Source organism: Topomyia yanbarensis, chromosome 2, assembly GCF_030247195.1.
Source record: "Topomyia yanbarensis strain Yona2022 chromosome 2, ASM3024719v1, whole genome shotgun sequence".
NCBI classification, from domain to species: domain Eukaryota; kingdom Metazoa; phylum Arthropoda; class Insecta; order Diptera; family Culicidae; genus Topomyia; species Topomyia yanbarensis.
Window position 1 is genome coordinate 2,795,300 of NC_080671.1, and position 25,146 is coordinate 2,820,445.

General features: G+C 39.9%; 2 protein-coding genes across 2 annotated transcripts in view; one reads left to right on the plus strand and one right to left on the minus strand.

Moving 5' to 3' along the window:
- Positions 1–1,332: 1,332 nt before the first annotated feature.
- LOC131686266 (uncharacterized protein K02A2.6-like) lies at positions 1,333–5,642 on the minus strand. Its single transcript, XM_058970533.1, has 2 exons — positions 4,886–5,642; positions 1,333–4,739 (listed from the first exon to the last, which is right to left on the minus strand). The coding sequence occupies exons 1-2, from the start codon at positions 5,640–5,642 to the stop codon at positions 1,333–1,335; spliced, it is 4,164 nt and encodes a 1,387-aa protein (XP_058826516.1).
- A 10,315-nt stretch (positions 5,643–15,957) lies between these two features.
- Positions 15,958–25,146, plus strand: part of LOC131678921 (sialin) — a 79,754-nt gene continuing 70,565 nt past the window's right edge. The window contains exon 1 of the mRNA XM_058959365.1: positions 15,958–16,372. The gene's annotated coding sequence lies outside the window, so the exon portion shown is untranslated. The remainder of the gene's footprint in view (positions 16,373–25,146) is intronic.

The following is a 25,146-nucleotide window of genomic DNA, read 5'->3' on the forward strand; positions in this document are numbered from 1 at the left end:
TTTTCGCCACAACTTGATCTCCTTCCATAAGTGTACAGTATTTTGCGCCACGACGTTGATCTGAATATTCAGATTCCTTCATTTTCTTTTCCCTATCACGATCCAGCACCTCTCCTCCAATTTTCATTCCAATTCGAGGAAGCGCAGGCAGCTTGTCCCTCAGAACTCTTCCGAACACTAGAGCTGATGGAGCCACTCCAGTCGTTGAATGTGGTGTTGAATTGTACATTAGCAAATACATTCTTAGCTCCCACTTCCAGTCAGATTTTGTCGATTCCTGGCTAATCTGTACACACTTAATTTGATTTACTGGGTACAGTAAAATTTTACTGGGGTTTTGAACAGCAAACCAATCGGTAATCAGTTAAGTAAATCAATTCGGTTACCGAATTCTCCGCAATACGTTCTATCCAAACGTCAAAAAAATACTGGTCAGTCAGCAGTATCATCTGAAAATGGCGACTTGACATATGATTTACTGTACCTGTTTTGCAACTTTTTGACGAGGTTCGGTAATGTTGGTACAGTTTTGCCGAACAATCAGTCAGTATTTTACTGGATAATGTTTATGTACCGAAAAAAGCAGAAGTGCTGATACATTCAGTGAAAAATATTGCGGGTTTCTGCAAAATAATCGAAAAATTACTGAAAATCGCTAAAAAATGAAAATCTTACCGCAATTTTTTAAACAATTTGCTGACAGCTCCGTAAAAATAACACTTTACTGTGTAAGTCGTCGAAAGACATTACTGGACAACTTTTGTCTGACTTAGTGTGTAATTGCTTCTTGAGTGCACGATTTGCACGTTCTATTTCACCATTTGCTTGGGGCCAATATGGTGTTGTTCGGCATAGTTCTATTCCATACTCTTTGCAAAATTGTTGTAATGACTCACTCACAAATTGCGGACCGTTATCGCACTTCATCGATTCTGGAATACCGTATCTGCAGAATGTCTCATGCAAGGCCTGAATTGTTAGTTTAGCAGTGGTCTCCTTCATTACAATCACTTCTACGAATCGGCTGTAGTAATCAATTACGACTAATAAATTATGACCGGAAGGAAGTGGTTCCATGAAGTCAACAGCAATGTGAGCCCACGGTTTATCAGGCATCTGAGTCCTGATCGTAGGTTCTGGTGGTGCCATTGAAGATACTGTTTTAGTTACTTTAATAAAACACGGGTTTATCTTGAGATACGTTTTATTCACCAACTGTACTCAACGATAGTCTACATACAACCAACATAAAGGAGGGAAAAACATGAAGACGCCTGAGTTCAAGGGGCTAGCAAATGGTAATATAACATCCTCCTTTCTTTATAACAAAAATTACTTGTACTCTACTTGGTAATCTTTAAGTCGCTTTGGTAGTTTTATCAATCTTCTTGGCCTTGCATTACTGACGTCGCACGTAGCAATCGGAGCGTCAATTGGTCGTTTCAAGACTGCAGCACATGGTTGACCACGTGGTAATGCAACAGGCTGTGATGAAGATGGTGATTCCAGCAACTCAATCGTAGTAGACGTGTTCTCTGAAGTCGGTTGACAAGCAGTTGGAAAATTCACAGTTCGACTTCGTACGTCATCCGAACCAGCTGGATGGTGCTCCTCAAGACTTTGGAAGTTGGCTAGTGAACTATGTTGAACGGATGGCTCAAAACGGTTTGGCAGCGTTGAGGATTCCTTACGAGGCTTCAAGTTCACCAGACTGCGACGATATTCAGCACCATTTACATCGACTAAATAAGACCGCTCGTTGAAGCGCTTGGAAATCGTCCCCGGTGTCCAGAGATTAGAAGATTCGGAGTTCAGTTGAACATAAACTGGAGATCCTGTTTGTATATCCGGTAAATTTCGTGTTCTCTTGTCATATTGGTATTTTGCCTTCTTTCTGTTATTTTCAATCATTTCAGGAACATCTTTTACTACTTTCGGAAGAAGATTCGATATTGCCGTTGGTACACCACAGCGAATGGCACGGGAAAACAAACGACTGGCTGGACTGGATCCAATTTTATTTGGGATATTGCGCCAGTGCAACAGCGCGTACCAAAAATCTGCTCCTGTTTCTTCGGCTTTCTTGAGAAGTCGTTTGGCGATTTTCACGGCAGCTTCAGCTTTTCCGTTGGCCTGCTGATGATGAGGGGCCGATGTAACATGTTCTATGTCCCAATCAGAAGCGAACTTGACCATCTTCGAATTGACAAAGTTGGAACCATTGTCAGTCAGAATTCTCTGAGGTTTACCGTGCCGCGCAAAATTCTGTTGACAAGCCATGATGACGGATTCTGGAGTCAAATCCTTGATATTGTTCACCTCGAAGAAGTCAGAGTAGTGATCCACAGTGACGAGCCATTTGCATTTACAACCACGATAGTCTGCGAAAAAAACGTCCATTGAAACAAGTTGAAATGGATACACCGGAATACTATGCGTCAACATTGGAGGATTAGGCTGTGAAGCGGAATACTTGGCACAAATCGGACATTCTTTTACTACGTCTGTAATTTGAGAAGTCATCCCAGGCCAAAACAAGTTTGCTCGCGCTAGTTTCAAGGTAGACTCGATTCCGTTATGACTAATGTGACAGCTATCAATAAGCTTTCTTCGAAGATTGTGAGGCACCAGGATGCGATCATTTCGGAAAATGATTCCATTCTGAGTCGAGAGTTCGTCGCGACAACTGAAATAAATCTTCACGCCATCCGGTACACGGTCAATCGATGACGGCCATCCTCGATTAATGAAATCAATGATGAGTTGCATTGATTGATCGTTCGTAGTTCCATCAATTATCTCATCTAGACGTTTATCCGAAACCTTTAGAAATGACGTCAAGTTCAGTTTTTCTATTTCTTTAGTTAACTTGTACACATCATGCTTCTTATAGTCATCCTGTGCTGCATGATCGTCAAAAGGTGCACGAGAGATGGCATCAGCAACAACGTTGTCTTTACCAATAACGAACTCAATCGACAGATTATAGCGTTGTAGATTGAGAAGCATATGCTGAAGTCTTCGAGGTGCCGACAGGAGTGGCTTTTTAAATATATTTAGTAAAGGTTTATGGTCCGTCTTAATAACTGTCTTCGGGTTACCGACAATTAGCTGATCGAATCGTACGCACGCAAATAATATCGCTAATAACTCCTTCTCGATTTGTGCGTAGTTTCTTTCAGTTGCAGACAGCGTACGCGAAGCATATCCTATAATACCATCGCTTTGGTATATAACAACTCCAAGGCCAAAGCTACTCGCGTCGCATTCCACTGTTAGAGGTTGATTGACGTTGTAGTAACGAAGTGTTCCGATATCTGATACGAGCGCTTTAACCTGTTCGAATTCATCGGCTTCAATCTTTGTCCATCTCCAAGGTATTGATTTGGAAATAAGCTTTCGAAGATTTGTAAGATTTGCACTAAGACTTTTAATGAACCGGCTCAGGTAATTCACCATTCCAATGAAGCGATGAATCTCCTTACGATTAGTCGGCACTGGAAAGTTTCGAATTGCCTGGATTTTGCTCTCATCAGCTTTGAGACCTTCATCGGTTAACAAGTGTCCATAAAATTTTACCGTTGTCTGGCACAACTTCATCTTGGATTTGTTTAGCTTCACGTTCTTTGATTCCAACCTCTCAAGCAGCTTTTCGAGACACATGTTGTGGTTGATTAAAGCGTCCTCTAGAGTGTCGCCAACCCCATATATCAGCACGTCGTCAGCGATACACTCAACACCTTCTAATCCTTCAATAACCTCCTGTAATTTAATCTGAAAAATTTCCGGTGCGGGAGCTATACCGAACGGTAGTCGAGTCCAGCGGTATCGTCCGAACGGAGTCCAGAACGTTGTAAGTTTGCTGCTCGGTTCATCCAAAACAACGTGCCAGAAACCCTTCTTGGCATCAGCGGTTGAAAAAACTCTTGCCTTACCTAGCTCCGGAAGTATCTCATCAAGGGTGGTAAACTGCAGATTGGGCCGTTTCAATGCTTTGTTTAGGGGGATTGGATCCAAACAAATCCTTACACTCGATTCTGGGCCATTGCGTTGTACGATCACAAGATTGCTAACCCAGTCAGTGTGACTTGTTTCTTTCACCACCAACCCTTCACGTTCAAGATTTTCGAGTTCTCGCTTCAACTTATTTCGCATAGCTATAGGGACCCGTCTTGGTGGTTGGATTGACGGAGGAATGCTATCATCTAATTCTAACGAAACCGTACCTGAAAACTTGCCGTAACCGCTGAAAATTCCATCGTGAAGCGCTAGTATCTTTTCTGCTTGAACTCTATATACATTTAGCAGCTTTTCAGATTTGGACTCTCCAAAGGAAACAGTTTTGCAAAACTTAACAAATCCAAGTTCTCGGGACGCTTTTGCTGACAATAGTGGTCGATGATCCACGTCCACCACTTGAAGAACTAACCGGTATTTTTTTTCGTTTCGACGGCACGGTATCTTCACTTGGCCTAAAACTCGAATAGGATTACCACCAAAGCTTTGTAAACGGAAGCTTGACGGTAAAAGCACTGGATCTTCACAGACATGTCTTTTCAAGCAATTATACCCAATCAAACTAGTGTTAGCACCAGTGTCCACTTCACAAATCACAGATTTCCAGGCGTTTCCAAATTTGAGGTCGAGTTCCGCCAGAACACTTCCGCCATTGTCCGAATTGTCATACACTTTACCGATTTCATACTCATTCTCGGAATCTTCAGAGGACTCTTCACTTTCTGTCGTAGAATTACAATCTGATTCAGAGGCCGTTGACTCATCTTTGACTCTCTTGATCCGCTTCGTTTTCCTGCTTACGTCTCTGCCGCTGGCTTTACACACCTTTTCAAAGTGGTTTTTTTCTTACAACGATTGCATCGCTTACCTAGAGCTGGACATGAACCTTTTGAAAACTCGTGACGTTCACCGCAAAACTTGCACCGCAGGTTTTTTAATCCAGGCTTACTGACTTTACGTAATTTATTTACAGTTTCTGGTACTGCCAGTTCTTGGGATCGTTTGGCTGCAATTTCTTCTGCTCTACACATATCTACAGCCTTGGATAATGAGATGTCTTCAATCGAAAGCATTTTGGATCGCATGTGATGCCATTTATTAGCTGTAACTACTTTGAACGCAACAAACTCTTGTTCAAGATTACCCAGCTTAGCCAACTTGGCTAAAGTTTTCAAGCGTGTGACAAACTCGTCTGTGGTTTCCCGGGAAGAGTGTATTGCCGAGAAGAACTCCATACGATCGATAATAATGTTTCGTTTGACAACAACTCTACTTCTGATCGCCCTTAGAGCAGCTTCCGGGCTTGCTTTTTCTTCCTCCGTCAATTCGAAGTTGAAATATCGTTTCCTAGCAGGTTCTCCTATGACAGAAAGGAGATAGCTCACCTTTTTATGGTTGTCTGCAGCTGGCCACTGATCCATTCCTGTTGCAGTGACATAATCTGTCCAGCTTCTCTCGAAAAAATCCATGTTTTCGTCCATGTCTCCATCTAGTGAGAGGGATGACGGTTGCGGAACTGGAATAGCGGCCGGAACCTGCACTGCAGCAGGTACGTTATTTCGAAGCATTGGCGCAAACATTTCAGTTTGCCTTTGGAGAAAAATCTCAAACTGATGCTCATCCATGTTTATGAGAAGTACGTTTATTTATTTTGAGCTCGTTAAAACAAAATGGTCGCTCACTTTAGCGACGCCACACGCCCGAACTAATCGAGAAACACTTCAACAGCGATATCACAAATGACGCTGAAAATGCACTTCAGAAGCCTTCGAGTACTTCTGACACCATGTTTTAGTTACTTTAATAAAACACGGGTTTATCTTGAGATACGTTTTATTCACCAACTGTACTCAACGATAGTCTACATACAACCAACATAAAGGAGGGAAAAACATGAAGACGCCTGAGTTCAAGGGGCTAGCAAATGGTAATATAACAGATACTAGTGTGCATTCTTTGCAACTTTTGACGAACTTTTTAGTCATTTTGTCCAAACCAGGCCACCAAGCCTTTTGTCGCAAACGACGTTTCATCACTTCAATACCTGGATGGCCCTCGTGACCCACTTCCAGCATCCTAGGTTGCAAAGAACTTGGAACAACCAGTCTTTCGCCTCGCAGAACAATGGATGGATGCAAAGCTCTGTTTGGTATGGTTTGAACGGATTGGATCTGTCTGTCCACTGTCCCCCGTTTAATGCTTCAATCACCTCGGATAAGGTTTCGTCCTTTTGCGATTCTTCCCGTATCTCCTCTAATGTTATTGCTTGTGGAGTTACCGCTTCCGATAACAAAGATATGTGATATTCACCATCTACATCGAACTGTTCAGGTGTTGACGAGGAGAGCCTAGATAATGCATCTGCAATATTTGTTACACCTGGTTCGTAGACAATGCGGTAACTATACGATTGAAGACGTAAAACCCACTGTTTGATTCGAGCACATGGTTTAGATCGCGGGCTAAACAGGAATTCGAGAGGTTTGCAATCTGTCACCAATTTGAATGTCACTCCTTGAAGATATAACCGAAATCGATCCACGGCCCACACCAACGCCAACGCCTCACGTTCCGTTTGGAAGTATTTGCGTTCTAAATCTGTTAATGATTTGCTAGCATAAGCGATAACTCTTTTTACACCTCGAGCAGTTTCTTGCATTAGAACAGCACCTAGACTTGATGGACTCGCATCGGCTACCAAGATCGTTGAGTCCCGGGGATCGAAGAAACCTAAATTTTCAATTTTCAACACGGCTGCTTTAATTTCTTCAAAGGCAGATTGTTGGATACTGGTCCACTGGAACCTTTTGTTCCCCCTCAACATATTTCGAAGAGAATCAGTTTTTGTGGCCAGGTCTGGAATGAATCTTCCTACATACGTAATCAATCCCAGAAAGCTCCTTAGTTCTGCTATGCTAGACGGTATTCGGAATTGTTTGATGGCTGAAACCCGACTTTCTACTGGTCTGATACCTTCAACTGACAGCTCATGCCCTAAACACTCTAGCTTTTCTACATTGAACTGACACTTGTCCCAATTCAACAAAACGTTGTACTCCTTAAACCGTTTCAGCAAATCCTTCAGACGTTGATCATGCTCTGTTTGAGTTTTCCCTACCACTACCACATCATCGAGATAAACCATTACTCTCTCTAGCCCCACAACGATTGTATCCATCACTTTTTGGAACAGTTCTGGGGCACAACTTACGCCAAACATTAAACGCTTGTATCTGTATGTGAATTAATAAAATCGAAATCAGTTCCACGTTAACTATAATATTAATTTATTTCGAAGTAATTGAATAACACTTAAAGCACCTTACCTGAAAAGTCCATACTTTGTTATGAATGTTGTAATTACTCGTGACGCCTCTGATATTTCTACCTGATGATAAGCATCCTTCACGTCTAGTTTGGAGAACTTCACTGCCCCCTTCACGCTGCTTACAAGTTCTTCGATCAACGGAAATGGATGGGTTTCACGAAGAACTGCTGTATTTGCTTTGCGCATGTTTACACAGATGCGTAGGTCTCCACTTTTTTCACGATTGGAACAACCGGTGAGACCCACGGAGAAGGTCCATTCACCCTTTCGATGATGTCCATGTCTAGCAAGTATTTCAACTTTTCATAAATTTGTTCTTCCAAGGCGATTGGCGCGCGTCTATATGCTTGTTGGATTGGTTGTATCTCCTTATCAATAGGGATTTCAACAACTATGCCTTTCATTTTCGGAAAGGTAATCTTGGGCGGCTCTTGGATTGTAGCCACATCAAATCCGATCTTCAACACTTTTAGCAATTTGGCAGTTGTGTCGACCAGCCAAATGCAATAACTGTGATCTCTTCTCCCACTGAGAGACAACGCCAAAAGCATCAAAATAGCGCTCTAGCTCTCGCTTCCATTTTTGCCACTCGACTGGCAGACTTTATCTGTCAGCCACCGTCTCAAGCGGTTTGATGCGCTGCATCGCATCCGTCCTAAACAAAACAAAGATGAACACGTTTCAGTAGCAATTCAATGCGTAGAACGAATAAAAAAGTAACATGAACATGTTTTCGATCTCTAACTTTCATGGTATAACAAAATAGAATGACATCTCTTCAAACAAACCAAACTCTCTTCCCATGTTTTTTTCGTTTCCTATGCCGTTGTGCAAAAGGCCTTCGAACACTTTTACGGATACAACATTAGATCTTTTCATTCCCCACATACCGCAACCAGTAAATGGTACAATACATATAAAAATTCTCTCATTCTCCCCATTCCTTCATTATCGTTCTGGCACCCAGTTGCCCCGATAATTCTCTCGAAATACAGGTAACACAAATGAAAAGATGTGTATTGCTCCCTCTTTTTTTCACTTGGACACCCAGTTGCCACAAATATTCTCCCTCTCGGCACACAGTTGCCACAACATCCATACTTGGCACACAGTTGCCATATTTTTTTCTATTTCGACACACAGTTGTCATAGCTTTCTTTTCTCTCTCTGCAGTCTTCTTTCAGGTTGGTGGCACACACTTGCCATCACTTCGATAATAAAAACTCTATTGGCGATTTGCGGCAAAGCCAAAATTAGTCATGCGACACCTATGATTTAGCTCATGAACTGGCAAAGTGATACAGTTTGCTTTTTTTCACCCGTAAGTGAGTCGTAGCTTACAACAAAATCTTCATTATCTTCTCGGATAAAGCTTACCACTGCCAAAATATGAATGAAACGAGTAAGAAATTTAGTTTTATTTGCAATTATTCTGAAATTACAGCCATTTGCAACTATTTCACTCATACATTTCTTCGAAATGTAATCGGGGTATTATTGTGGTTATAAAAAATCGTTCCATAAATAAAGTTCCAACTCGAAACCGAGACCCAATCAGTACCAATGTCAAACTCCTTCATATTTTGAACTACGTAGGAGATTCAGTGAAGACTATCGGAGAGAAGGATCGGCTGTGCATGATACAAAGCTGACACTTTCCTATTAGCCGGATATATTCTTTCCACGCCTGATCTGGAGAGTTTCATGAATTTACACCATCTCATGAAGGTTTAGCTTAACTTAGGACGAACGGGAAATGCTGTTGCGGCGGCTACGGTGCTCAACAAATTACATTTCGAAACAGCGCGCATATAGCTCTACGAATAATATTAGAAACCACTATGTTTTACACTCTTTTCGCAAGATGTTTACTCATCATCTTATAAAATGATGGTTTTCCTTCATTTTCATAAACAATTATCAACAAATTGATCGGTAATTTGGTGTTTAAAAGTCATTTTTTACCAATGTTTACAGAAAATATATGCACTATGACAGAACAGAATCAAATCAGTAACACTTTCCTTCCAGCGCTATCTGCGAGCAGTTTCAACGTAGAATCGCCAATCTTTTGAATCCCTTTTTATTATGCCGCAAAACCTCACATTTTCGCTGGCAGACACATTTGCATTAGCACACGGTTGCTCAATACACACAGCATTTTTTCAATTATCGACCATTTTGTTTTCCGCTCATTGCGTCAGCAAAAACAAACTGTCGGAAATACCCCATTTACTATCACTTTTGCTTACCTTTGCTGCATTCTTCCAACCACGAAGTCAACACAACACTCGAAAAATTTGATTTTTTTCACACTTAATTTCCTCCACGTCGCCAAATGTAGTGTTTGGATAATGGACCGCACAAACTAAAACGACTTATCCGTTCGATGGTCAATCTAAAAGTGATACGTTTATTCTCTATTTCCATTACAAGTGGTGCTCTTCTCTATCTTTCGCTTTCGCTACCCTCTCTTGAACTGTTGGCGTTACACTCAGACGTTATTACACTCTAACATCAGATCACTACAGTTATTACACTCTAACATCAGATCACTACAAGTATGACAGATGCCTCTGGAGTTAATGCCTTAGTGGGTGACTGAAGATGACATCATAGCTAATATTGCTTGTGGCACTATAAACTGGATTCGAGCCGCACTGCGCAATTAACATGCTTCTAATAGATTCTTCTTATTGACTGGTCTGCCTATGAGAGATCCATCTCTATCACTTAAAATATATTTTTCGACAGCTCGCATTTTTAAGTAGCAGGTTGATCACTCGCAGTTCGCACTTTGAAAGTGCGGAGTCCTGGTTGGTGAGAAGTGCGCAATACTCACTGTTTGTTATTTGTTAAACGAGCACAACAAAACTTGCCTAACTTGTATTAGTGATAAATTTTTTTATATTCATCACTTGCGTTGGGACATAATTACATCATTCCGATATCACAACAGTGGCTGCAGCGCCGTGGGCCTTACTGCAATTGATGGACGTCATCATTCGTAACCGAACGCTCTTTCGATACAGTCGAGTGTGTTGCCTTGAGTTAGGCGATATCGGTGAAGGTGTTTATCCCAGCAAGGGCTGGAGTATAAACATTATAAACGTTAAATTGTGTCAGACAGTGCAGTGTAGTGCGGTTCTAAACAGTTTTCTAACCTGAAAGACGGTTTTGTTTAGACGAGCTATACCAGCTCTCTACTGTGTGAAAGTCATGCGGGTGACGGATAAAAGAAACGAAGGATCAATTCACCTACCAGCTCGTCAGGAACCAACTGGTGCAGTGTTTCGTTTTTTTACTTTTCTTATCGATATTTTTTATTTTTTATTCTTTTTATCGTTTTTGATTTTTTTAAAATAAGTTAAATAGTGCGGTCGAGCGTGTTGCTCCGCAACAAAATAGAACAAACAGAAGGATCACCCTCCGAACGAATCTTATGGGGAAGAGTAACGTGTATCTGATTCGGAGAGAGATGATGTTATAGTCGATCCACTTCCCCCACTTTCCCCCAATGTCTTACAGCCAAGGATGCAAAATGCCTACCTTTTCTGCGGCTGCAATTCTTCTGCCTGCATTCTCATTTCTCTTTCGACGCTATTGCAGGATGCCCAGCACTGTACGGCACAGGGCCAAAAATTCTCATACCCATTCAATGAACGATGAAATTCACTGAATTCACCTTCGTCTTTTCGCTGCCTCCTTCGTTACTAAATTCACACAAAGCAAAACAATAAAAACAACGCCCCTTCTTTTTTCGATTCTATGGAAGCGAGTAGCAGAAGTAGTGACTTTCGTTTTCCTATGACAATACGAAAATTCAATCTCGTTTTAATTTCAAATCAGTAATTTCGATTTTTATTTTAATTTTCATTAAATGAAATTATAGCAATGTGCATCATAAAATGTAACTAGAACGCCGCAAACACAGGAAATATGCACACCAATAGTGCTTCCGTCGTCCAATATCATCGCCAGCTTGTAATTCTCCCAAATAGAACAACGACAAATAAATATCATTACTAGTTTCTATTCGTTTGGCCAGCGCTATGTGCAATATCGAAGAGACTAATGTCGTTCTCAATTTCGAAGCGAAAACGAATGTATGGAGGAAATAATGAATTGAATTTACCCGCATGCTTTGTCGTAGGCCGTTGTCTCATTTTCGGTTTCGTAATGTTCTAGTGGTTTAGAAAGTAGCATCGCTCGCTCGTCATTTTCGTCAGATTTTGGTAAACGAAAAAAAAAAAAAATTTCGACTCTGGTACGGCAGTCTGTAAGCAAAGTGGTAACATGACAAAAAATACTGCCCCCAGTACAGCCACCACACGCGAGCGGTACAGCTTCTCTTTCCTTATTTTACACTTTTTAATATTTTCAATCACAAACGATTTTCAATATTTTCAATCACAAACGACGACAATAAATGCGGTTCGTTTACGCCACGACCGGCATCAACGCTTTCGTGTGTGGGCCTCTCCCTTTGACTACGCAGAGAAAAGTGTACAAAGCGAGAGAACAAACTTTAATACGCCACACTCGCACCGAGCAGTCGGAGTACAGCAGCAAAACAAAAATGTATTCTACTGCTCTACGGGAAAATGTACTCGGTTTGGCTACCCTTCTGGCAAGAGCTGTAGTGATGCGTCGCTGTAGCCGTACAGCCGCTTGTGCAAATCTAAATATACCGAAAAAATGTAGTTTACCGGTACCGGCCAATGGTATCGTTAGAAATAGCCTCTTTACGCTGGAGTATCGCGTCTACATTCCTTCTCGTGATGTGGAGATCCACGGTGTGGTAAGTGATGCGGGTCTAACTGTCGATGATCTGATGAAGGACCGTAACCTTCAATCAGTTAAGATTTTGGAGTGCAAGCAACTGCACTCAAAGTCCATCGAAGATGGGAATTACTATCCATCAGACTCGTTTCGCGTAACCTTCGCCGGATCTGCACTTCCGAGCTACGTTGAAGTGGGAGGAGCTCGTCTACCTGTGCGTCTGTTTGTACCGCGGGTCATGAATTGTTCCAACTGCAAGCAGCTAGATCACAAGCAATGGTGCGGTAAATGTGGGGAACGCCATGCGGATGATACTTGCAGTAGGCCCGCTGAGAAGTGTGTTTACTGTGGGGAGAATCCGCATGCACTTTTGACATGCCTAACGTACAAACTTCGCGCGGATAAACTGAAGCGATCCGCCAAAGATCGCTCCAGACGCTCTTACGCAGAAATGCTTCAAAGAGCTGTTCCACTTATCTCCGAAAACCCATTCGCTCTCTTGCCAACTGACGATAACGCCTCTAACGACCCTTGCGAGGGGCATTCTTTGGCTCCGCTTGGAAACTCTAGGAAAAGACCTAATCAAAACTCACCTGAACTTCCTCGTAAGGGTCCTAGGTTGTCCCAAACAAGGGTACAAAATAAAAATAATTCATCAACTGGAAGTGCTGGTACAAATCCGAAGATAATACCTCCTGGTTTTGGGAAATTGAAATACAACCAGAAGTTCTCAGCACTCCCCGGGGCACCAAAAATCCCAAGTGCTCCAATTTTACAGTCAGAAACTCAACCTAAAACGGGATTCCTTAAATTTTCTGACATTGTGGACTGGATATTCATAGCTTTCAACATTACCGATCCTCTGAAAAGCTTGCTGGTTGCTATTCTACCAACAGTAAGAACATTTTTAAAACAGTTGACTGAACAATGGCCCCTCCTTACAGCGATCGTATCCTTCGATGGCTAACTTATTAGGCGGAATCAGGGATCTGATCACTGTTTTACAGTGGAACTGCAGAAGTATTATCCCCAAAATTGATTCATTAAAACACTTGCTAAATTACAATCATTGTGACGAGACGTAGCAACACAGTTTTGTATAGCGTGGAATATTCAAACCGTTGGATATTCGATTTCGCCAAGAAGGTTTGTCCGAATTCCGCTCCGGCACAGAAAATCTACTGCGCCGCGTCGCCTCACAATACCGCCAACGAAACACCGTTTTCGATAGTGGAATTCTCACTTGCTCTCTCATCATGTAACTATAAAGTTCCAGGGCCAGACAGAATCAAATTCAACTTGTTGAAGAATCTACCAGACTCTGGCAAGAGACGCTTGTTGAATTTATTTAATAAGTTTCTTTGGGGTAACATTGTCCCACATGATCGGAGACAAGTGAGTGTCATCGTCATCCAAAAACCAGGAAAACCAGCCTCCGACCACAACTCGTATCGACCGAAGCAAATGGCTTACTGTCAGATACACAATTTGACTTCCGCAAAGGCAAAGGGAGGAACGATTGCCTTGCGTTGCTCTCAACATACCTAATCGATTAAACTTCAACATCCATGAATTAAACTAATGAAAAAATTAAAAGGAATTGACAATTTTTATCATTTAAATGTATAAATAGCGATCAAACTGTAATTGTAACAAAAACATGTTATATGAGCAATCGATGGGTAATCTAATCACCGAAAATTTGAAACGAAGTTTGTTAAAATCGACAAAGTAGAACTAGAGATATTTACGATGAAGAAGACAAACATTTTTTTTCAATTTAAGATTGTTTTTCCGCGATATTGCAAAATCCGCTCCATATAAAAAATCCGACCCATTTTCGCTTTAACTACGGAATTCATATAAAAATGTTCAGGATGCAATTTACTGTAAACCAGTGTAATTGAAAAATAAAACTTTCTATAAAATATAATAAAGGCGATAGGAACAAAATGTAGACAGTTACCCTAACACCTCTCAAACACACAACCAACTGGTTGCGCATGTGCTTCCTGTTGTATGGAGAGGCTGAGCTGAAAATAAAACAACTCGGTCGAAAAGGGGCTTGGCTCACGCAGACATTCTCAGAGCTTAATTATTCGCCTGTTGAGTACCATCTGGTGTCATTGTGTACTGAATAATTTCGTAACATCGTGGAATCTTCGACAATAATCTTTTCAGGCTGCATTGGCATTGAATCATTTTGACCTGGATTTTGCGTTTGAATTTGGAGGAAAAAAATTGCTGGACTTAAGAAGAGGTTGGTGGCCAAAAAAGCAAGATCACAGTGGGCGTAAAATAAACGTCATATACCTGGTTGCTGGTTGCTTATAGCAAGCATACAAGATTAGTAGACCATGATTGCTGGGTATGACATCCGGATCATTATTGGCACGTTTTTTGCTATCACATTCTGACTCGAGAAATTTTGGTCATGTCCGCTCGGCTGATAATCACGATTCCAAAAGAAAGGGACAGGAAAATTGTCTGCTGTCGTGATAAGATAAGACCGTTTTTTGCGATTTCTTTCGCTGATGGAAGTATTGCATGGAATAGCTAGGTTAGTCAGATTATTTTCCAGAACGTACACCAGTCAGGCAAAAAGACCAAATGAAGCATCACGTGCATCTCCAGACCAATGCTGTCACTATGTACCAAGATTCGCCCATTCGTTCATTAACATCAATTATCGCAGAGTGCTACATCTCGATTGGAGGAATTTTAATTGATAAAACAATCTTCAGCTTTCAGCATCAGAGGGTAGAGATGTGTTCGTGGGTGTCAGTGCTCCATTACAAAACACGAATATTCATCAATGCCTACTGGGTGATAATTCATCATGCTGCCGCAGTCCGTTACTGGAGAGACGGCAAGCGCCAGGCATGGCACACTATTGCACACCTCGAATTTTGCGAATGTATGAGGATAGTAAATACTTGCGCATGTTTCGGTGTGAACCGGTCGGAACTGCGCGAAGCCATCATTGCCAACCAACAATGTGGTAGGAAAAAAAATAGTTTAAATTGTTTTCAAGAATATGGGAACCCTTTTGAAGGTAATTCATTCACTATACTAAAGGGAAGCGTAATTGTAATAATTTTTTACCGGGAGCTCAGCTTTTTAAAGGTAAGAACTATTAACTCGTGCCGGCTATAAATGCGCATTAACAATTCACCATGCGTCTCCTCCCATACCGTAACGTTCACTAGGTAACTGCAAACTAACGGAAATCCACGATGTTTCAATAAAGGTGTAAACATTTGTTATTTTTGATCGTTTTGATTCTGCTCACAATTGGAATTAAGCATGAACAATTAAGTACGACGGGACTTCAACAGTATCAATTGTTTGTGTCCATTTTTACTTCTTTATTTTCTATGGGAAAAATGACAGTCTCACCCATTTTATAGAGAAATGTTTCCACCTTTCGTGCAGAAGTTTGCGACTTTGATTTTCGATTAGACCGAAGACAAGTACGCATGAAATACACGGAAAAGTGGCTGATTGAGTTGCGCATCTCCGAAATTGCAATTAAAGTGAAATTCCAGTTTATGATTTATAATTTATTATTTTCAGTGGCAATGACTTAATCTGTCTTTGAGCATAGAACGAACCAACAATTAACCTCGTACCATGCGTCAGCATAGAAGTGGCATAAAAGTACAGTTCCGTGGTTGCGTGCGAATACATGCTGTGCACAAACATCTGTAAGAACGATCGAACGATGAGAACCCCGGGAGAATGATACTGTAGACGTAGAAAATACAAACGAAGGCAGCAAAGAATGAAAAATAGCCAAACCAAACCAAATGTGTATAAATACCAGTCGCCCAGTCGGTTTACATGTGCGAACGCGAGACGTAGCAACACAGCTTTGTATAGCGACCTCTGCCGCGGCTGCTTTGCTTTAGAGGATTCTGGTTTGAGTTGGGTGGTGGTTCAGCGCCTACTAGCGACTGACTGGTTGCGTTTTGCGATTGATCTACGACAAGCACGCGAAGACGACGGCCCCGTTCAGTTTATTGTTCGCAGCCGACCCGTGTGGACGTGAAATTGTGGAAGTTAAAGGTGTGTCTTGCGAGTGAATATAAAGTGTACAAAAAAGTGGAAAGTGTTGACCGTCAGTCAGAAGCCGTTGCTTGGTGTGTTTGATCGGTGTAGTTACTGCGTCCCAGCCGATAGTGTATATAAGCAAAAGTCTAAGTACCCGGAACGCTGGGACCGGATTTGGAGACGAGCAAAAAAGTGGGTTTTTTGTCATTTTACGATTTTTTTGTTCGTAGGTACCACTTGCAGTAGATTGATGTGTGTCGTTGGATTAATTTTTTTCGTCGTTGAGGACAGCTTTTTTACAATTAAGCACTCGCAGTATGGTGTTTGAATATTTATAGAAATGTTGATATACAGACCAAGATAGATTTCAAACTATTTTTATACGAAGTAAACAATTCGTGACAGTTGTCGATCTAGTAGATAGTAGTTTTTTCGTTGGTAGTGTGTTAATATTTTTTTTGTGTGTGCGGTTATGAAAGTTATCAACAGGAAAGTGTCAGGCGATTTTTATCGCTTATACATTACAATTTTAGTTGTGTATAATTCAAGCCTGATGGATTTAGAAACAGTAATTGTTGGGAAATTAAACCAGTACTAAATTTGATAGCGTCACGATTTTTATCTTCGCTATCATGGGACGCACATTCGTTTTTTTTAAATAAACACGTGTGCGATTCACAGCACAGTTGTGTGTTTAGCAGCTGCTGCCAGAAAGAAGATACGAGGAGAATGAAAACGCGCCAAATAATTCATGCATGTAATAGATTGAGCAATTACCATTCAGCTATCTAGTCAGCTCTTTCCGTGTGTTAGTAGTACTAGAAGAAGAATAGCAGGCCGGTGATTGATTCATACTGCACCGGTTTCTCGACCTTTCCCTACTTTAGGATGTAGGTATGTTGCTTTCAGTTCTTGCTCAGTTTTTTTTGCTTTATTCTCTTTCCGTGCCTGGTTCGGTTCAATGGTGGCATTAGTGGTGCCGAGCCTCCATTCTGTTGCGTAGTTATGTGTGTTGATTATACATTTAAAAGAAAACATGACGAGTGCAACACTGACCTTACTCACGGTACTCTGGCTCAGTACGAATGGCACACATGGTGTCAATGACTGCAAATGTTTATTGCTGTTTATTTAATAGATATAGTTCGATATGTGAGACTTTAGGTAGTAGGAATTAAAGGCTCAACTAGATGCGGATGTGGGTTATTTTCCAAGCTGCAACCGTAATGTTTATAAATATTACCAAACTTAAATCATTCTAAAGTGAAATTATGGAGAATCATTTTGGTCTACATTCTGATTTAAAAAAAAATCCTTGGAGTTGGAAAAAAATCTAAGACATCTCAACTAGGATTATCACTTTTGATGAAGGATTGACCCACCGATTTTTACTGAACTGGGGTAGGCTTCAAGAGAGACATTGAAACCAGACAGAAATTCGTTTCAAAGCTCACCTTTTTTACCAAATGAGAGACAAATATGCACTCTTTCACTTCTTCTGTAACTCATCAGGGTATCATTGTAGCACTGGTTGGAAATTTACTATAATTGACCCGCATTCACCGAAGAGTGCTTTGTTTTGGCAAAGCATAATACGCATCACGGTTCTGCGCCGTTCACATTAAGTTGCAAGTTCTGTCGGTTTAGTTAGGTGTAGAATGTCAACTCTCCAGCTAATCGCAATGAATCCAAAGCTATCAGCCACTCTCGCTGTGGAGGATAACTCGAACGACAATTGCATCACCACAGTCGCTAGAGAATTTCCAACAAAGTAGCAAAGCGCAGCTCCCTGGCAAACAGTTAAGGGCCGCTGCAGAAGCAACCAACGTTAACACCGGAAAGACTCTGGGTGTTGAGGTGTTAATGGTCGCAGACGTTTCCGTATCATTCGGTTGGGCCTCAGTGGCGGCGCTAGGGGGGGGGGCGAAGGGGGCGAAGGGGGCAAGGGTGTTTGGTTCATCGTTAAGAATCTCTAGAGGGGTGATAGAGAATCATATTTGGCGTCAAAAATCATGCTACACAAACTATCAAATCTCAACTGTTACCAAGTTATTCAACTTTTACCGTAAACAGCTTGTTTGTCTTTTAATATCTTTAACTCAAAAAGTATACTTTGTGTTTTCAATCTTTTAATTCCATTGGATAGGTATTTCCTTTCCTGTTACGTGTAATGGGTACTTTGGTCCAGCATAGTCGATAAGCCAACCGGTCTAATAAGTGTTCTATAGAAGGTTAATTTCGTGCGGTAGCGTACGTTTTTCGACTAAATGATTTTTTTTTGGAACCGGCGATTAGCAAGGGGTAAACAAACCAACATTTTTGTTCACTGATTTCTAGACAGAAGATTATCCGAGAGCTTAAAAACGATAAGGCAGTTGGGAAGACAAGACGCACCCAGCGTTTGAATAATTTTTTTTAGAAATTACTTTACAAATTTATTCTCAGTCCGAAATATTATATTTGAATTCAAAAACAAGCAAATATTTGCATATTTTTAGATTACTCAAAAATTTTGAAGCGAGCTAGAATTATTTCACATGAATTATTTATTTTTTCCTTATTTTATATGTCTGTAGAAAAAAGCCCCACCTTGTCTCACTTCCGAATGAGACTTAACTACATGTTGTACCGTATTGTGAACATCCACGGTATCACTCTGTGCACTCACACGCAACGTGAGTGCCTACACGTGGAGTTCATCATAGCAGGCCTTGGTATTGCCTCCTTGAGCTTTCGACCAGCCTATAGGTAAGACGCACGATAACATACCGTGCAGGGTGATTCCTTTTCCAGTCTGGTGTACATGGAATACATACCACTTATTTCTCTTCGTAGTTATAACGTTAAAATTCCAGCTGTCGCCATCTGCCGCTTCGTGGGTTAATACAAATTTTATGGAAGATATTTTTGTTTAATATTTATGATTAAAACATCCTTTAAATGTCATGATAACATCTATCACTCTTAGAAACTTTTTGTATTATACTTTGACTTTATTGATAATCCTCCAGGATACATACCCAGGGCGCTAGAGGGTTCGAGCGTCGAAAATTGTATTCTGCCCCACTGTGTGCTGCCTGCAAGGTAGTCCTCGTGTCCCAATGTACTAGATTCTAAGGTGCTATTGCTCTCTCGCTCGGTCTCTGTAAAGCACGTGGATTTATGGAAAATATATGGAGTCGAAATTTATTACTGATCTGATATGCAAAGGAACAGAACCATCATCACGAGAACACAGAACCATCATCATGCTTTTTGGCTTTGCGATCAATATGGATATCATTGGCGTTGAGCGTAGAGCAGTGGAAGAGACATTGTTGCCTTTTAAAAGGGAAGCTGCAACAATCGGACTGGCTATAAACTCTGACAAGACAAAGTACATGGTAGCTGGTAGAGAACGCGCAGTCGTGTTGGGTTCGAGGTGGAAATTGATGGGGTACGCTACAACAAATTCATATATCTTAGAACCCCAGTGACATGTTAGCCGCGAAAGAAAAAATCATGTTGCTACTGCGAATATGGTTTACGTAGTCAGCTAAAATCCCACAGCCTAAGGATGCGCGCAAAATTTGCTCTATTCAAATCGCTGATACTCCTTGTTGCTCTGTACGGCCATGAGGCATGAATGTTGTAAGAAGCAGGATATCGAGTGCTTGGTTTGTTTAGGAGAAGAATTTTGCGTTCAATACCCGGCAGCACAGTAGAAAATGGAGAATGGCGCAGACGCCTGAACCCCCAACGGTACCAAGTATACAACCATGCTGACATTGGAAGGCTATCAGCGTGGTTGTATACTTGGCAGACTACAGTGAACTGGGCTTGTAGTGCGGAATGACGAAAGAGAAACCAGTTAAAGTTATGACCTGAAAAAGGTTGTCGACTGTGGGCTGTGCACAATTTAGGAAGATGCGCGTGCGGTGGGCGTCCATGGAACTGGCGGTCCAAGATCGAAAATCTAAAATACAATCACTAGGTCACTAAGATAATGATGACGATTGTTAGTTTGTTTATGTAAATTCGAAAATATGACCTTTCACCTAGGGACGTTTGGGAGCACATAGGACTCAATGTGTGATAAGCAATTACTTACAAAGCTGAGGCACGAGCTAGAAGCTGGCGAATACTGGGAAGTGTTCACCATTCGGCGACCTTCTTATTATTATAAAAATACTACAAATACTATTAAAAAAATTGTTGACTCTTGCACCATAATGAATAATTACACTCTGCCGCAAAATAAAATAAAATAATGTAACTTTTAAAGTGTTCCAGAAAAGGTTGCAGGTCTGATCAAATACAATACAAACCTACGTTTGATCAAATTAATATACCCTTAAAAGATTGATTTGTAGCAAAAAAACTTTTTCTCGGGTCTAAACAATTAGTTACGCGGTCATTTGTTATGTTCTTTTGTTAAAAGTATTATGCGGTATTTTTCATAACAATCAGTTGAAAAATGGCATTGTAGTTATTCATTTTTTCTCCAAATTAGAAACTTGCTCGCATGAACTTTTAAGGGGACGGTTTCATATAAAATTTTTTTTGCTCGATTCCTTATACATTTAAAAGTATGTGTGTAAACTTTGAAATTAAAATTAGGAAAAATAACGGAAGTTACGATTATAGAATGCCATAATGCGCGCAATGCCTAACTAATCTCTTAAGAGTTCATGCAAGCAAGTATCTAATTTGGAGAAACAAAAATTAACTTTACCATTTTTAACCGAATTTGGAGATAAACAGATCGTTAAATGCAGAACTAAATCTCTCTAAATTTTTAATAAAATAAGAATGTTGAGTAATTTTCCTAATTTTCATGAAAAAATCGCAAAATATTGATTGTTTACAAAATGTTGTCCCAAACCCGCAGAGTATTTTAAACAAAAGAACATAACTTAGCATACCGTTGCACAGAGGAGTAACTAGAACAAATTCTTGGCCAATAACTAAAAAAAATTTTTTTTCTATTTTTTATTTATTTATATTGTTTTAGATACCTAAAAGCATACTGCATATTGTGGCAAAATAAAGAGGTTGCCAAAAATTGCTAAAGATTTTTTGCATGGATGCAAAATGGTGATATTTTAAGGGGTTTTTAATCATTTTTTTATTATATATTCAGCAAAATCGCTTTCTAATGATGATGACTGTATTAAATAAGACAATATTATAACAAACGTAATTGAACACAACTATTTGTGTTATCTCAGCTTAAAAATAACCGAAAATAGTAGTGTTTCTGTGAATTGGACCAGTTTTAGAAACACCCTTTTTTAACTTTTTATTCCAAATTCGAATGATAAAAAAGTTACATTATACGGCAAGATCCGGCAAAGTTGCTAAACATTACAAAACAAGATTCCGGTTATCCGAAAAACATTCAATCTCTTCCGATCTTTTCCGATCCACAAATTCCAAGCGATTTGAAAATATTGATATTTCCACTAATTTGAGGTACACCAAAATGCTGTAGGGCCAAATACTATGTTTGGCAAAATGTATATCTATAAAGATATGCACAGGTATCCCTTTTTTCTCCTTTTTCCACTGACTAATTGTTCATGCATCGGGAAAAACAAATGTATTCACAAAGATGACCTCGAAAATACTAGTATTCGGGAGGGTCTAGAAAAATGACCTTTGCACTGGTAGGTGGATACATACCAAATTGTCCCAAAAACTAGTTATTTACTATTTTTAGTTCACATTAAGGCATAATAACAGCAATAGCCGCAATAAATAGTTTTGGCCAGGATTCGACCCCAGTTACTCCTCTGTGCGTTGGAAAAGTCTTTTCTTCAGAATACAGAAATCGAAAATCGGTTAAAAAATGAAGTGTAGAATTTTTTTAGCGGCAAAGGTCCGGAAATACGAAATTTGCAATATATCAAGATTTTGAAGGAATACAACATTATTTTGAATTGCATTTTATGAGATCTACAACCTATTCTAAGTCACTTGAAAAGTACAAAATCACTATAGCACCGTGTTATTTGTAATACTCCAAAGGCAAGAAGAAAGTGAACATTGTGATAATTTAGTATGAAAAGTTAATATTTATTTAATATACATTAATCCATTCTTGTCCGACTTTTCCCTGGCGCATATACGGCTCCAAAACAATTTTTCATCAAAACTGTGGGGATCAAGGAGCATGAAAAATGGCAGCACTGCTCCAGCGGGATCTAGCCAGACAAATTGCAATTACTTCAGTTCTACGAATAATACGTAGAGGAACCCGGGGCTATTCGGACCTACTTAAGCAAATCGCCCTTTTAGGTGGATAGTTGTGAAAAAGTTACCGGTCAAAAGTCCGGCGTCGGCGGTAAAACATGATGATGAGTTATGTTCTACCATAGACCATGCGGTAGACTTGGGTGAAACGCCCAACTCCTACTCTGCAGAAGGCAAAAAATTCTTCACATTTCCTTTCGATCATGCCCATATGAGCCTGCCTAGTTCTAGTTTTCCGTTCTAAGTTTATAACTGATTCGCTCTAGAATACCTATCCGTCTTTCAATTTCATTGCTTTCGTTTCTCTTAGTCTCAAATTTGCCGAAAATAGCCAACAAAATCGATACAAAAGTCCTAATTGTTAGTTTGAAACCTCAGCTACATTTTGGTGCCATAAAAGGTTCATTTGCACCACTCAATGGCAGCGCTAGGCGATGATTTGCAAACCTCTACCTTTTTCCAGCCATGGGTAATTCGGACCTCCCTACGGGGCAATTCAGACCGTCATTTTTCTTTAATTTTTTTACAATGGAATTATGTTTACCTATGAATTAGTTACAAGAGACACTCCTTAAGAAACAAAAAAAAAATGCTTTACAAAAACTTAATCTGGTCTGTCGCAGCTGTCGATTGGCGGCCCATGTATTTTCTTTGCTGTGGCGTGTGCAACGGTGTGCGCAGCCGCAAGCCGCTGAACGGTGGTTGACGGAATAGGGGGACCGAAATAGGAATAGCCCCGTACGCTCATATCGCACAAAAGTGGTGAGCGTCTTGAAAATATATATGTTTTCACCCAAACAAAAATCATTCCATAAAATAGGAGCCTCAAGCTTTCCAAAACACTTGCCTTTTATTTTTTCACTTTTATTGGTTGCTTTAATCACGGTTTTTCCATTATAATGATTTTTGTTTTGAGAATGGCAAAACAACGAAACACGTTGTTACTCCTTTCTACAAAGAACAAAGAACCAACTTCAGCTCTCAAAATTAATGTTTCAGGATAGCGGTTCCACGAATTTGTACGATAGTTAGAAAGTCTTACTATTTTCTGAGAAATCGAGGGGGTCCGAATTACCCCCACTGCCTTAATAGCCCCGGGTTCCCCTATATATGCTAGTGCTCAAATGAAATTTAATAATCTCAACAATTAATTTAATAATCTCAACAATTAATTTTATAAGCTAGTCTTGCCTTAGCCAAAACTTATAGTTATAGATAGAAATGGGTTTAATGGGGTTAAAGGTATATTAAGTTTCTCTGATCGTTTAGCTAGAGAATTTAAAAAAAGGCATGGTTGATCGCCAGTAATTCACAAGAATTATATTTTAAAATGATTTGTCCCATTCTATGATCAGTGTTTTTAAATATGTAAGTTTTTAAAACAAATAATTTTTAAAAAAATAATTGTGATGCATTCAATAGGATTTTTTTAGCAACTTCGCGATTTTTTGTCGTTATATAATATTAAAATTAATTAATCTTGCACTTAATTTGATTTAATTTGAATCTTGCACATTTCATACCTTAATTTTACATTTAGGGTAATTATAACTAATATCTTATATTTTATAAAGAATCTACCAATAGCGCGACGCTAACATGTGAGCGGAGTCATAGCGCCACCTTTTGCGAGCAAATTTATGCGCAGCACTACCGCCATGAACAAATATTGACAATAAAATGTGATAAAATTCACTTTCATGAAGACATTTTCTAATACTTCTATCATATTTGTTTCATATAGGTGGGAAAAAATCGAACTCATTTGAAAAATCATTATAAAAGGGGCGGCAAATTTAATTTTTGGCCCGAGCGGCAAAACACCTCGCGCCGCCACTGTTGGGCCTTGATAGAAGCTCGTGAACATCGTGAGTGTTTCGATTCTTCTGTAACTATGGAATATTTTGTGACGGGTTTGTTACCCTGTGTGGAGTTTTCCTCTTCCTTGGTGATGGTCTTTAGTTCAGTTTAACCTTCTGGTCGTATCCAAAGCCAATCTCAAAATTACGGAAAATATACCCATCCTGCTTCCCTTCCCGATCAGAAACACAAAACAGAAATATTTTAAAACTATATCTTGCATTGTTATTTGTTATAAATTTCTGATATTTTAACCTAATTTAACCTAATTTATAACACGATATGTTACAGTCAAGAGTCGTTCAGTAGTCTTGTTCGTTAAGTTATTTGGCAGTTTTCACATTTAAACAGTAAAAGATCCTGATCTTAGGATAGTGTTGTTATCATAATTATTATTGTTTATAGGGGCTTTAACTTATTTGGTCATTCGCCCTTAGATAGCGTTCTGTATGAATAGCGGCTTGATATTGTTGCCTCTGTTTTAAGATGTGGGGAAAGTTTTTGGGAATAAACTATTCTGATAGCTCTAGCGATTGCACTGATTTATGATCAATCCTTCGCACAGGTTTCACACCTCTACTACCAACTTTTATTTCTTGTGTACCGTTTGGGAGGTATATGAACTCTCTCAACACGCCAGAGCTCCGCTGAATAGAAAAATATTGGCAATCGTCAAGCGGAAGCTCAACCTCAGTTGTCAGCGAGATGCTTTTTAAAGTAAACTGGTGGTCTGTGGCTATGAAAGTGAATGTTCAAAATTTGATGGAAGGAGTCAAATGAAAAGACCGGAAATTCGCACTCGCTAAAAAGGAAGTTTGAGTGAATATTTTTTCTTTACTCTATATGAATTAAACTTGCAAAATAAATATGCT

Excerpts from the sequence above, each read along its gene's own strand:
- LOC131686266 (XM_058970533.1), bottom strand. The coding sequence starts at position 5,642 with ATGGATGAGCATCAGTTTGAGATTTTTCTCCAAAGGCAAACTGAAATG. Across the intron at positions 4,740-4,885 it reads AGGTTCATGTCCAGCTCTAG|AAAGTGAAGAGTCCTCTGAA; the intron begins GTAAGCGATGCA and ends ATTCTACGACAG.